Raw genomic sequence first — 14816 nt, forward strand, 5'->3', positions numbered from 1 at the left:
TTAGAAGTTGTTCCCTTTCTGGTTTAGAAGAAGTGACTGCTAAATTGCTAACTCCTGTTCGTATAAGCTGGTAGCATAGCTACATGTAACATAGAGAAATCGGTGGTGGTAGTCAAAGTCGTTTTTTAACTGCAGTACTGTTGATTGGTGACGATGACAAGAAAATGTTTTGGGGTTGACATCTATACAAGCATTATATTCAGATTTTTACCTCAACATATTGTGAAATACACATACAAACATTAGCCTAAATCTATCCAAATTTTGCTGGGAGGCAATGAGGAGATTTGGGATCTTTCCTGCATATTTCCGCATGTGTTTCCATGGCATTTCCATCGTTTGGGTCGAGTTCCAATGACCTCTTTACCGCATCTTTTGCCAGGGTCAGAGCTTCCAAGCCCTCTCTATTCATTCTATTTCTATGGTGCTGCCTGCCTACCACAGCTTGGAGTTCCAGTGAGATGGGCTATTATGATGTAAGAGGTAGAGGAAGAGATGACCTATGAAATTATCTGTCTGCGTGCATTAACATGGTCATATTTTTCAAACAAACACACAGGCAAGCCAAGATTCACCAAACAAAATATCTGCAAGGCCAATGACCTCGAGGACATTGGTCTACAGGTAATACAATCTGGCGACCCCTAACCCAAAAGAAACCTGGTCTGTACATAACTGTAGAAGTTTGAAATGAATGATGTTCTGTAGATAATGTCTCCGACTGCTGATATTGGTGCACTCAATCTATCAGACAACAACAATAAAGCACTGGACGAATGTCAGTTTTCAAAGATCTCCATTGTTTGCACCTAGGGTTTACTTATTATAATCAATCATAAAGGCATCTTAAAATACAGTTGAAATAATTGTAACATGCTAAAATTGACTAAAATGACCTGTCATTATACGATAAGGCCCTGTGTCAAATGGCCTTTGCCTAATTTATATAGAATACATAACAACAAAAGAACAATCAGGTATAACAGTCTTTTTTTATTCTCCATTCCAAGCCATCAATGAATATTCCTTACTGTTTGCACCATTATAAAAGGCCAAAACATTTCATCCATTATTTTGTCATGTAGTTAAGGAAAGGATATGTGAAAGTCTAAGTTAGATCACTATTGAATGCTATTCCGATAAAACATTTTTAATAATCATCAGGCTCATACACAAAGACAAGACTACTCATTCCATTCAAAATTTCCAATGTCAATGTCACGTTTTTTTCTCTCTTGTCCAGTTTTTTGTTGTTGTTGGTTTTACTATACTCATCCCTCAAATGTTTCTGGCTTTCATCTCACCACAAATGCTGCAAACACAGGCTGCCCCTCTGCAATGACGTGTGGGGCACAAAGACTCAACACTGCAACCATGTCTTACATCTCTTCCTTCACATGTACCTCACTGCCCCTCTCTACACTTGAGTGGTTGTATTTCCTTTTAGTTAACCGGAAACTCCTTTGCCATAACAGACATTTTTATATTTATCTTCAGAAGCTTGTATTGGAGGTTTTTTCGGATCATTAGGGACTTTAGGGACACATTTATATTAGCTTCAGACCAAGTCAACAGCCTGACTTATTGCCTCACCGATTGCCTCAGGAATCTGGATGTCGCCAGTCAGGTTCAAGTCCTTTTTTAATTCACAGTCAATTTGCACCTCAACGGCATCCTCTGGCTTGTCAATGCCATTGACACATTCCTTTTGTTGTGGCTCCGGGGCAGACACGGCAGCCGGCTCGGCTGCCTGCTCCTGACACTCCCCATTGACCTCAGGGGCAGAAGGCTCAGCAGTAGCCTCCTCTGCGGAAACAACTTCCCTGTTGTCCAGCACAGCCTCCTGTGGCCCAGCGCTGGCCTCCTCTGCAGCAGCAGGTGCAGCAGATTCTGAAATTATGATCTCCGGGATGAATTCTGCAATGTCGGCAGCCTCTGGCTCTGTTGCCTCTGTTACTGCATCAGCAGCTTCAGGTTCAAGCTCTGCTACAGATTCTTCTACGGGTAGGGGGAGCTCTTTAGCGGCTGGTTCTGGGACGGATTCTGGTTCTGCGGCTGCCTCTGGCTCTGCGGCTGCCTCTGTGGCTGACTCTGACACAGCTTCTGCAACTGATGTAGGCACCTCCTCCAGTGAGGGTGAAGCTGTTTCTGCCTCTACTGGTGCCTCGGGCACAGCCTCAGGTTCTGGGGCCTCCCCTGTAACAGTCTCTGTTTCAGGCTCTGGAGCAGCAGGCTCAGGTTCTGTAGTGTCTGCCACCTCTGTGGCTTGTTCTGTAGCCTCAGAATCCTTTTCTGGTGCTGCGGCTAGGCCCACAGAGGCTGCCACAGGCTCTTCTGGTGCAGGCTCTTTTGGTGCTGCCTCAGGCTTTTCTGGTGCAGGCTCTTTTGGTGCTGCCGCAGGCTCTCCTGGTGCATGCTCTTTTGGTGCTGCCGCAGGCTCTTCCACTGCAGGCTCTTTTGGTGCTGCCGCAGGCTCTTCTGGTGCAGGTTCTTTTGGTGCTGCCGCAGGCTCTTCTGGTACAGGCTCTTCCACTGTAGGCTCTTTTGGTGCAGCTGCTGTTTCGTCTAGTTCTGGTTCTTCTGGTGCCTCTGTTTTATCTGGTGCTGTTACAGGTTCCTCTGGTGATGCTGCTGGTTCCTCAGCTGCAGCAGGTTCTTCCAGTGCTGACACTGGCTCTTCTGGAGCTGCAGCTGGTTCCTCTGCTACTGCTGCAGGTTCTTCCGGTGTCGACACTGGCTCTTCTGGGGCTGCAGGTTCTTCTGGTGCTGCAGCTGGTGCTGGCTCCTCTGGTGCTGCAGCTGGTTCTTCTGAAGCCACGGCCTCTCCTGCTGTTGGCGCTGGTTCTGCCGGTGCTGCCACAGGTTCATCTAGTACAGCCGCTGGCTCTGCGGTGGCCCCCTTGGCCACAGCCTCTATAGCTGACAGGGCCTCTTCTGTCGCTTCTGTGATGGTTACCGCTGCCAACTCCACTGCTCCCTCTACCGCAGCAGACACCTTAGGAGCATCCTTCGCTACCAACTCAGAGACCGGAGCTGGTGCTTTGCTCTCCACGGCATGGGCCATGGCCTCAACGGCACTCACAGCAGCCACAGTAATCTCCTCCTTCTTGTCTTTTGGGTCGCTGACATCGTACCCCTTCTTTCTCTTGCTCAGCTTGCCTCCCATGGTGTCTCCTAAAAGTGAATAATAAAATCAGAATGACTTAACAAAGTGTGACAGGTTGTTGCATTTGATAATCCATGCATAGCATATATCAATTTCCTTTAATTACCCACCACAAACCTCAATACCGAGTTAAAGCTGAATAAAATTCTAAGCATTGCAATCATGCCAACATAGTGCCGCCTGTCTCCGTTGTAAGAAAGCACTCAGTCGGGCTTTAAAAGGGGGAAGGCATTTCAATCTGGAGACCACACTCTGCCAAATACTTTTGGCAAAAAGACAAATGACCACTGCATGGGAACTACTCCAAGTTCTAAACTATCCAGTGCTCTTGTATAAACCACAGGACAAGAGACCCTCTCTGGAGACTTAGGTAATGTTATTATGTGCCAAGTGAGCCTCCCATTCTACTGTTGCCCTTTAATGGTCTGTTTTAGTTGTACACTTATTCCCACTGGTATACTTTTAGAATAGCAGGTTAGAGGCACAGTTAGGAAGGGGGGACTTGAGTTCACAAAATGAAGTTAAAAAACACAATTGTTTTTAGCTATAGGTTTTGGGAACCTATTGAGCACTTGTTGTGCATGACTAGGACCTGTTCAACAAGCCTGGTGAAAATGATTGTATAATCTGCTAACCTTCTATTGCTATCTAGTGCACTGTATATAAATAAGTAAGGGAAAAAATCTACGAGGGGCTATGCGTTCTGTGGATAATAATGAACGACGTGGAATCCAATCAGAAACGAGTATTGAAACAATGCCATGGTATTTTAAACAGGTTGGTGAGACATTTTTGGGGGCTATGGTCTGGATTTTCTCTATACTTTAGTGCAAGGGTTAAATAAGATTCAGGCCAGGGTAAGCATGGATAAGATAACATGTTATTTTACAGACCACAAACTCCTGTTACTTTGCAACCACTAAAGCATGGGAATGAATGAAGGGATAATCAACAAGGGGCTATGCGTTCAGAGTGGAACTGACCTTCCACAGAGATGCATTATTTTCCAGAGAACGCATAGAGCCCAGAGTTGATTATCCCTGTCATACCATCCATTTTATACTATTTGCTTGTAGAAATGTGTTCAACATCCACTGAAGTAGCTAGCTAGCAAGTTTACTTTTGATAGCTACAGTAGTTACCATGGTAACCAAACAAACAGACGCGCTAGTTTAGCTAACCAAGCCATCAGACTTAGCTGCTATTATGAAAATCGAATTCAACAATACCAATACTGTTTTCAATTTGACTTTTGCTTTCAAAAGCAGCTCAAACAAAACGTGTAAACTGTTAACTATATCCATTGATTTCTATCATGCAAAAAAATATATATATACCCAAGGGGGTGTGGTATATGTCCAATATAACATAGTAGTGCCTGGATACAGCCCTTAGCCATGGTATATTGGCCATATACCACAAACACGAGGCGCCTTATTGCTATTATAAACTCGTTGCCAATGTAATTAGAGCAGTAAAAATACATGTTTTGTCATACCCATGGTATACTTAAGCAACAAGGCATGAGGGGGTGTGGTATATGGCCAATATAATATAAGGGCTGTTCTTAGCAGGATGCATCACGGAGGGCCTGGACACAGCCCTTAGCCGTGGTATATTGGCCATATACTACAAACCCCTGAGGTGCCTTATTACTATTATAAACTGGTTATTAACGTAATTAGAGCAGTAAAACTAAATGTTTTGTCATACCCGTGGTATACGGTTTGATATACCACTGCTGTCAGCCAATCAGCATTCAGGGCTGGAACCAAACAGTTTATAATGTCTGATATTCCACAGCTGTCAGCCAGTCAGCATTCAGGGCTCCAGCCACCCAGTTTATAATGGGAAATAGTGCATGCTCTAGAATGCCCTTCAAGCCAATCAGAAAGAACTATTCAACAATGCCATGGTATAATACTGAGTAGTAGTATTCCGAGTAGTAGTACTATACACCCTCCACTGATGACAACAAAAACATATAGCTAAACTATTTTAGCTATACATATAGCTTAAATAAGTATGTGTGTAGGGTTAACTTTATCACACTGGTCTCACTCACAAAATTGTGTTTATTTTACTCCATTGCCATGCTTGTAAGAGGAAGAGCTGATTTCAACATACTTCAACTTCCCCCTATCAGAAAACCGAGAACTGGAAGTTAAATGTTATCTGATAGATTATGTTTGGTGATAATAGTACTCAATTATTCCTTTATATAACAGTAGGCTGGCTGTCACAGAAAACAATATTTACCATGGGAATGGATATACTAAACAGGAATTACAGGTTACAGGTTTCTTCTGCCTGACATACAGTTTTAAGTGAAGCCAAAAGGTGGAAAATGCTCAACATGCAGGCGGTTCTCAAAAAAATTAAGCAAAACTAATCACGAACGGAACAATAGACTATGACATTTTCCGCAAGTACTTCGATTGACCATTATCCAAAATGTCCCAAACATAGTTGAATCTAATTTGTCTTTCTTGTTAGATGGGTGAGAGAGCGACTGCCATATTGCATATTTATTTGAACTGCAGAACACACGGCGTGATCATAATAGGAGCTGTCCATAGTGCTGCATTAGGGCAATCAAGAAGGGATGCGGACAGAGGGAGCCATGCGGCAGGCCAGCGCAGACTATGGGCTGTACAGCTAAATCCATGCTGATATCAGAGCAGCGATGGGTCCCCTCTACTAGGCTATCGGATAAACAGGCTTTCATATTCCTCCCAATTACTGTCCATATTTGAGGTTCGCTATAGCATGCGAATTAAGTTAATTGCGCGAGTTATATATATATGTGTTTGACTCAATTAATTTCCTCGGTTTACATGACATTTGCCTATACACACACATTAAAAGAAAACAGTCAGACATTTCAAAAAGAGATTTCAAGATAGATCTGCCAAAAGCACATGACAATGCTCACAGATTGGGGAAGTACATGGAGCCTATAGGCGACGAGGGGATTAAATAGTACCGGTTTAGGGGTGTGAGGGATAAACCAATTACAGCAATATGATCACACACAGATTAATGTAAACACTACCGGGTAGCCATGTATTATTTCCTATTAAAACTCAAATAGGGCTGAAGACACGTTAAATTACGATGAAGGAAAATGTGCAGGTAAATGTACAACTCCTGTTGCACCAGCAAGGCTCTGAGAGACAGGCATCCTAGATGCCTGCTACAGAATGATGTTAACTGTGAAATCCACCTCATTATAAAAAGTATAACTTTTATAGTTTGGATGGATGGCTGTCTTTGATGTTTGTCATTATAGAACAAATATAAGTAATGATTAAAAACGACATATTATCGACAGGGAAGGCACACTGACTCCATCCCCCCAACCACATACCCCCGCTACTTCACTCTATCTTCACTGTTCGTTAATATTGCCATACCGTCTTGTGGGGCTCCACAGGCGTGTACACGAGTTACGATGGAAAATATGTTTGTCTTTTTTTCTATAATGTTTGAATCTTGATTTGTCATCTTACTCTACACTTGATCTTTTTTCAATGTATTACATAAATTGATTTGGGCACACACAGCCCTGTCACCCTGATGCTTCTGGATAAAAAAAAAAAAAGTCTACACCTCATAGCGCAGACAAATTGTTAAAATCCCAGGAAAGACTCTTTGGAACATCCACATAATAAAACGCAAATCGTGTCTCGAAGATGTTGAATGTGAAAATCCACGCACGCACCGGTAGGAATACAAATACATGAACAAAAGAGAACAAAGGATAGCTTATCCAACTCTTTCTCCCTTCTCCATTCTTTATTCTCCAATTTACCACAACAGCAGGCTATATGTTCTCTTATTTTCTCCAGAATAAAAAAAAAAAACATACAAAAGCTGAAAAGTATAGATACAAAGTTCACAAACCTGGATTTCTGCCTTAAACCCAAACGGTAAGGAGAGTCGAGGAACTGATGTATTCCCTTGTAAGACTGAGCACGGACTGATAATAGAAAGAATCTTGCGACTGAAAGCTGCACCAAAGTCCTCCTCGCTCCCTGAGGTGCAATCTAGGACTGTGCTTTTTTGAAGAGTGCCCCTATAGGTTTGCCAGACATCATTCGCTATCACAATCTATTCCACAATCTAGGAGAAAGTGGGGTAAATGTAGCATTTTTTTAAACATTCAGCGTCACTCTGTCAAGGGAAATATAGTATTCTTTCTAACAAAGATATATAGGCTACATATATTTCAGGATGTTGTGTATCCCTGGAAATATTCAGAATTCATCTAAACGTTACATTTTTTTAAACATACTGTAGCTTGTTTTCTCTTAGCATAATTTACCTCGATATTGTGTAAATTGAGTTGCAGGACAGGGTAAATTAAGCCATCTACACATTTCTGTACTGAATGAAATATGACCTATCTCAGAGGAGGCTGGTGGGAGGAGCTATAGGAGGACAGACTAATTGTAATGGCTGGAATGGAACCAATGGAACAGAGTCAAACGCGGATTCCATTTGTTTAATGTGTTTAATGTATTTGATACCCTTCCATTTATACCATTCCAGCTTTCACAATGACCCTGTCCTCCTGTAGCTCCCCCCACCAGCCTCCACTGGTCTATCTTTATTTCCCAAACACAATTCAACACAATCACAATCCCTTTTTTTGTGTTTTAATACATTTTAAGCATATTTTAACACAGGCTTAATACCTAACAAACAATGTACTTAAAAAAAATAAACACTTTTAACATAGGCCAGGCACGGTTGTTACCTCATATCCCAGCGACAATGAAACGCTACTAGCGCACACCGCTAACTAGCTAGCCATTTCACACCGGTTACACCACCCCCCTTTGACCTCTTTCCACTACATTGAGACATTAAATTCAGTTCCTTAACGGAGTAATTCCATCATATGGTGCTGTTTATACTGCTTTGATATTAAACCGGTAGGTAACATTGCAGTTGGCGTAAAACAAAAACAAAAAAACAAATAAATCAAACGCATTACCTGGTTGCAGTTTTTTAGTCTGTCTGCTTTTCCTACACGGGTTTTCACTATTTTTTGTAGAGGTACTGGGTATCCCTCACCAGGTTTCTATTCCTCCAAGCGGGTCACAACATCAGCTCTCCCAGGGTGTCGGACCCCTGCTCTGTGGCCTTGTTGGCTTGGCTGAGCTTATGGCTTCCCTTTGTGACAAGTGTGAATGTGGCATCCCCCATGGGGATCCGCATACCTCGTGTATGCACTGCCTGTGTTTAAGCCACGTGGAAAGGGCAGTGGAGCGCCCTACTGGATGCCAATTTTGTGTGGTGTTCCTGGCACGATTGGAGGCCATGCGCGAGTGGATTGGCTAGGCTCGGGTTCAGGCTGGGGACGAACTCCCTCCCTCAGGAGTGGTGCACCAGCGAGCTGTTAGTACCTCTACTGGGCCAAGTTCCCCTCCCAGGAAGCGTGACCGGAGCCACCGCAGGCAAAGCCCATCTGCTGCCAGTCCTGGATGGGGGCAGGAGTCGGACCGCTGGGACCACCTTAAACGGAGGCTGCATGCCCTGCGTCAGGCGGTTGATAACTTTGATGGCGACGACAGCTGTTCCCTGTTGGCCAGTGATAGGCTGTTCCTGGGGGATGATGCTGGCACTATTCACCACCGTGAGCGGGGCAACCAGGCTGACAGGCCATCAGAAGCAGGCAGCGGGGCTTCATCACCCTGCCCAGCGGCTCGAGGGGCTATGAGGAGCCTACTCACTCGGGTAGCCACTGCACTGGACATCAAACTGGTGGACAGTGATGACTCTCCATGTCATCTCTGCCAAGTTCCACGAGGCCTTGCAGGAGAGCTGGGCCTCTGCCAGGGGGTGCTTCCGACTCACAGCAGAGACTGGAACATGGAGTTATGTTGCAGGCGCAGAGTCACTCAGCCTCTGGGGAGTACACGACCTTGGACACCATGATAGCTGCCATGGTCCTTATAGGGCACACGGGTCTTCCCTGTTTTTTGCAGAGGTACTGGGTAATTTATTCCTCACGGGGTTCCTATTTCTCCAAGCAAGTCCCGGTATAAGCTGCTCCATGGCCTTGTTGGCTTGGCTGAGCTTATGGCTTCCCTTTGTGACAGGTGTGATGGTGGCATCCCCCCTGGTGGAACACGTGACTGAAGCCGGGACCCCCCAGAGTCTTTGATGCCTGCCCCATCGCCTCATGCTGAGGGATGACAGCGGGGAGGGGCACAGCGTGTGGTGAAGCAACAACCTGTCAACCGTCACCGCCATAGGGACGTGCCTGAGGGACCCAAGAGCTGGGGGCGCCAGAGGAGAGGCGGGCCCCGGCAGGACCCATGACACACCCTTCCCTAGCCTCGGCTGCTTCTCCCGTTCTCTAAGGGCAAAGTGGGAGGAGGGTGTGGAGTCCCACTGGGTGTTGTCCGCAATGATCAAGGCGTACCGACTCCAATTCCGGTCCCGGCTCCTGTTCTTCAGGGGCCTTTGTGTCTCCATCCCCTGAAGAAAACCCTGTGGGTGGAGATCTCCTCACTCCTGGACAAGAGTGCCATCCGCAGGATCAAGACATCAGAACGGCTAGCTGGGCTCTACTCCACTTATTTTGTGGTCCCAAAAAGAGATGGATTCTGGACCTCCGCAACCTCAAAGGGTACTTGAAGGTACTGAGGTTCTACATACTTGCCCCAGCCCACGTGTTTCAGGCTGTGTCCAGGGACCAGTGGTTTGTGACGCTGGACCTGAGGGATACATACGTACTTCCATGTTCCTGTTCACCCAGGTCATTGACAGTACCTCCGATTCATTTTAGAAGGGACAGCTTACGAATTCATGGTTCACAAAGTGCATGGAGGCTGTCCTGGCACCTCTCACGTCCCAAGTATTTTTGATTCTCAATTATCTGTGCCCCAACCAAGACTCTGTCAGACAGAGACATGCTCTGACCCACATCGGCAGGCTGGGCATTACTGTAAATGACAAGAAGAGTCGTCTGATGCCAACCCAGAGGGTGGCCTTCATTGGCATTGAACTGGACTCAGTCCTCATAAGAGCATGCCTACCCACCAGAAGGGTTCAGGTGATCTTATCTTGCCTCAACCATTTTCAGCAGGGGTGGGTGGTATCCTCCCTGACCTGCCAATGTCTATTGGGCTTGCTGACGGCAGCCTCGTTGCTGATTCCCCTGGGCCTGATTCCCCTGGACCCTGGGTCTCGACCCCGCCCTGTGCAACTGGGTACTGGACTTCCTGACGGGCCGCCCCCAGGTGGTGAGGGTAGGCAACAACATCTGCAACAACATCTCCTCCCCGCTGATCCTCAACACTGGGGCCCCACAAGGGTGCGTTCTGAGCCCTCTCCTGTACTCCCTGTTCACCCACGACTGCGTGGCCACGCACGCCTCCAACTCAATCATCAAGTTTGCGGACGACACAACAGTGGTAGGCTTGATTACCAACAACGACGAGACGGCCTACAGGGAGGAGGTGAGGGCCCTCGGAGTGTGGTGTCAGGAAAATAACCTCACACTCAACGTCAACAAAACTAAGGAGATGATTGTGGACTTCAGGAAACAGCAGAGGGAACACCCCCCTATCCACATCGATGGAACAGTAGTGGAGAGGGTAGCAAGTTTTAAGTTCCTCGGCATACACATCACAGACAAACTGAATTGGTCCACTCACACAGACAGCATCGTGAAGAAGGCGCAGCAGCGCCTCTTCAAACTCAGGAGGCTGAAGAAATTTGGCTTGTCACCAAAAGCACTCACAAACTTCTACAGATGCACAATCGAGAGCATCCTGGCGGGCTGTATCACCGCCTGGTACAGCAACTGCTCCGCCCTCAACCGTAAGGCTCTCCAGAGGGTAGTGAGGTCTGCACAACGCATCACCGGGGGCAAACTACCTGCCCTCCAGGACACCTACACCACCCGATGTTACAGGAAGGCCATAAAGATCATCAAGGACATCAACCACCCGAGCCACTGCCTGTTCACCCCGCTATCATCCAGAAGGCGAGGTCAGTACAGGTGCATCAAAGCTGGGACTGAGGTGACTGAAAAACAGCTTCTATCTCAAGGCCATCAGACTGTTAAACAGCCACCACTAACATTGAGTGGCTGCTGCCAACACACTGACACTGACACAACTCCAGCCACTTTAATAATGGGAATTGATGGGAAATGATGTAAATATATCACTAGCCACTTTAAACAATGCTACCTTATATAATGTTACTTACCCTACATTATTCATCTCATTGGCATACGTATATACTGTACTCTATATCATCGACTGTATCCTTATGTAATACATGTATCACTAGCCACTTTAACTATGCTACTTTGTTTACATACTCATCTCATATGTATATACTGTAAATTGAAAACTCTAGTCATTGGCGACTCCATTACCCGCAGTATTAGACTTAAAGCGAATCATCCAGCGATCATACACTGTTTACCCGGGGGCAGGGCTACCGACGTTAAGGCTAATCTGAAGATGGTGCTGGCTAAAGCTAAAACTGGCGAGTGTAGAGAGTATAGAGATATTGTTATCCACGTCGGCACCAACGATGTTAGGATGAAACAGTCAGAAATCACCAAGCGCAACATAGCTTCTGCGTGCATATCAGCTAGAAAGATGTGTCGGCATCGAGTAAGTGTCTCTGGCCCCCTCCCAGTTAGGGGGAGTGATGAGCTCTACAGCAGAGTCTCACAACTCAATCGCTGGTTGAAAACTGTTTTCTGCCCATCCCAAAAGTTAGAATTTGTAGGTAATTGGCCCTCTTTCTGGGACTCACCCACAAACAGGACCAAGCCTGACCTGCTGAGGAGTGACGGACTCCATCCTAGCTGGAGGGGTGCTCTCATCTTATCTACCAACATAGACAGGGCTTTAACTCCTCTAGCTCCACAATGAAATAGGGTGCAGGCCAGGCAGCAGGCTGTTACCCAGCCTGCCAGCATAGTGGAGTCTGCCATTAGCACAGTCAGTGTAGTCAGCTCAGCTATCACCATTGAGACCGTGTCTGTGCCTCGACCTAGGTTGGGCAAAACTAAACATGGCGGTGTTCGCCTTAGCAATCTCACTAGGATAAAGACCACCTCCATTCCTGTCATTACTGAAAGAGATCATGATACCTCACATCTCAAAATAGGGCTACTTAATGTTAGATCCCTTACTTCAAAGGCAATTATAGTCAATGAACTAATCACTGATCATAATCTTGATGTGATTGGCCTGACTGAAACATGGCTTAAGCCTGATGAATTTACTGTTTTAAATGAGGCCTCACCTCCTGGCTACACTAGTGACCATATCCCCCGTGCATCCCGCAAAGGCGGAGGTGTTGCTAACATTTACGATAGCAAATTTAAATTTACAACGAAAAAAAAGACATTTTCGTCTTTTGAGCTTCTAGTCATGAAATCTATGCAGCCTACTCAATCACTTTTTATAGCTACTGTTTACAGGCCTCCTGGGCCATATACAGCGTTTCTCACTGAGTTCCCTGAATTTCTATCGGACCTTGTAGTCATAGCAGATAATATTCTAATCTTTGGTGACTTTAATATTCACATGGAAAAGTCCACAGACCCACTCCAAAAGGCTTTCGGAGCCATCATCGACAGTGAGTGTCTCTGGACCCACTCACTGTCACAGTCATACGCTGGACCTAGTTTTGTCCCATGGAATAAATGTGGTGGATCTTAATGTTTTTCCTCATAATCCTGGACTATTGGACCACCATTTTATTACGTTTGCAATTGCAACAAATAATCTGCTTAGACCCCAACCAAGGAACATCAAAAGTCGTGCTATAAATTCACAGACAACACAAAGATTCCTTGATGCCCTTCCAGACTCCCTCTGCCTACCCAAGGACGCCAGAGGACAAAAATCAGTTAACCACCTAACTGAGGATCTCAATTTAACCTTGCGCAATACCCTAGATGCAGTTGCACCCCTAAAAACTAAAAAAATGTCTCATAAGAAACTAGCTCCCTGGTACACAGAAAATACCCGAGCTCTGAAGCAAGCTTCCAGAAAATTGGAACGGAAATGGCGCCACACCAAACTGGAAGTCTTCCGACTAGCTTGGAAGGACGGTACCGTGCAGTACCGTAGAGCCCTTACTGCTGCTCGATCATCCTATTTTTCTAACTTAATTGAGGAAAATAAGAACAATCCGAAATTCCTTTTTAATACTGTCGCAAAGCTAACTAAAAAGCAGCATTCCCCAAGAGAGGTTGACTTTCACTTTAGCAGTGATAAATTCATGAACTTCTTTGAGGAAAAGATTATGATTATTAGAAAGCAAATTACGGACTCCTCTTTAAACCTGCGTATTCCTCCAAACCTCAGTTGTCCTGAGTCTGCACAACTCTGCCAGGACCTAGGATCAAGAGAGACGCTCAAGTGTTTTAGTACTATATCTCTTGACACAATGATGAAAATAATCATGGCCTCTAAACCTTCAAGCTGCATACTGGACCCTATTCCAACTAAACTACTGAAAGAGCTGCTTCCTGTGCTTGGCCCTCCTATGTTGAACATAATAAACGGCTCTCTATCCACTGGATGTGTACCAAACTCACTAAAAGTGGCAGTAATAAAGCCTCTCTTGAAAAAGCCAAACCTTGACCCAGAAAATATAAAAAACTATCGGCCTATATCGAATCTTCCATTCCTCTCAAAATTTTTAGAGAAGGCTGTTGCGCAGCAACTCACTGCCTTCCTGAAGACAAACAATGTATACGAAATGCTTCAGTCTGGTTTTAGACCCCATCATAGCACTGAGACGGCACTTGTGAAGGTGGTAAATGACATTTTAATGGCATCGGACCGAGGCTCTGCATCTGTCCTCGTGCTCCTAGACCTTAGTGCTGCTTTTGATACCATCGATCACCACATTCTTTTGGAGAGATTGGAAACCCAAATTGGTCTACACGGACATGTTCTGGCCTGGTTTAGATCTTATCTGTCGGAAAGATATCAGTTTGTCTCTGTGAATGGTTTGTCCTTTGACAAATCAACTGTAAATTTCGGTGTTCCTCAAGGTTCCGTTTTAGGACCACTATTGTTTTCACTATATATTTTACCTCTTGGGGATGTTATTCGAAAACATAATGTAAACTTTCACTGCTATGCGGATGACACACAGCTGTACATTTCAATGAAACATGGTGAAGCCCCAAAATTGCCCTCGCTAGAAGCATGTGTTTCAGACATAAGGAAGTGGATGGCTGCAAACTTTCTACTATTAAACTCGGACAAAACAGAGATGCTTGTTCTAGGTCCCAAGAAACAAAGAGATCTTCTGTTGAATCTGACAATTAATCTTAATGGTTGTACAGTCGTCTCAAATAAAACTGTGAAGGACCTCGGCGTTACTCTGGACCCTGATCTCTCTTTTGAAGAACATATCAAGACCATTTCGAGGACAGCTTTTTTCCATCTACGTAACATTGCAAAAATCAGAAACTTTCTGTCCAAAAATGATGCAGAAAAATTAATCCATGCTTTTGTCACTTCTAGGTTAGACTACTGCAATGCTCTATTTTCCGGCTACCTGGATAAAGCACTAAATAAACTTCAGTTAGTGCTAAATACGGCTGCTAGAATCCTGACTAGAACCAAAAACAAATTTGATCATA

General features: G+C 45.1%; 1 protein-coding gene across 1 annotated transcript; it reads right to left on the reverse strand.

The window, feature by feature from the left end:
- Positions 1–973: 973 nt before the first annotated feature.
- On the reverse strand, positions 974–7287 carry LOC109895509 (proteoglycan 4). The gene is made up of 2 exons (XM_020489228.2): positions 7073–7287; positions 974–3174 (listed from the first exon to the last, which is right to left on the reverse strand). The coding sequence occupies exon 2, from the start codon at positions 3164–3166 to the stop codon at positions 1559–1561; it is 1608 nt and encodes a 535-aa protein (XP_020344817.1). The 5' UTR covers positions 3167–3174; positions 7073–7287; the 3' UTR covers positions 974–1558.
- Positions 7288–14816: the final 7529 nt, after the last annotated feature.

This window comes from Oncorhynchus kisutch, linkage group LG8 (assembly GCF_002021735.2).
Source record: "Oncorhynchus kisutch isolate 150728-3 linkage group LG8, Okis_V2, whole genome shotgun sequence".
Taxonomy (NCBI): Eukaryota; Metazoa; Chordata; class Actinopteri; order Salmoniformes; family Salmonidae; genus Oncorhynchus; species Oncorhynchus kisutch.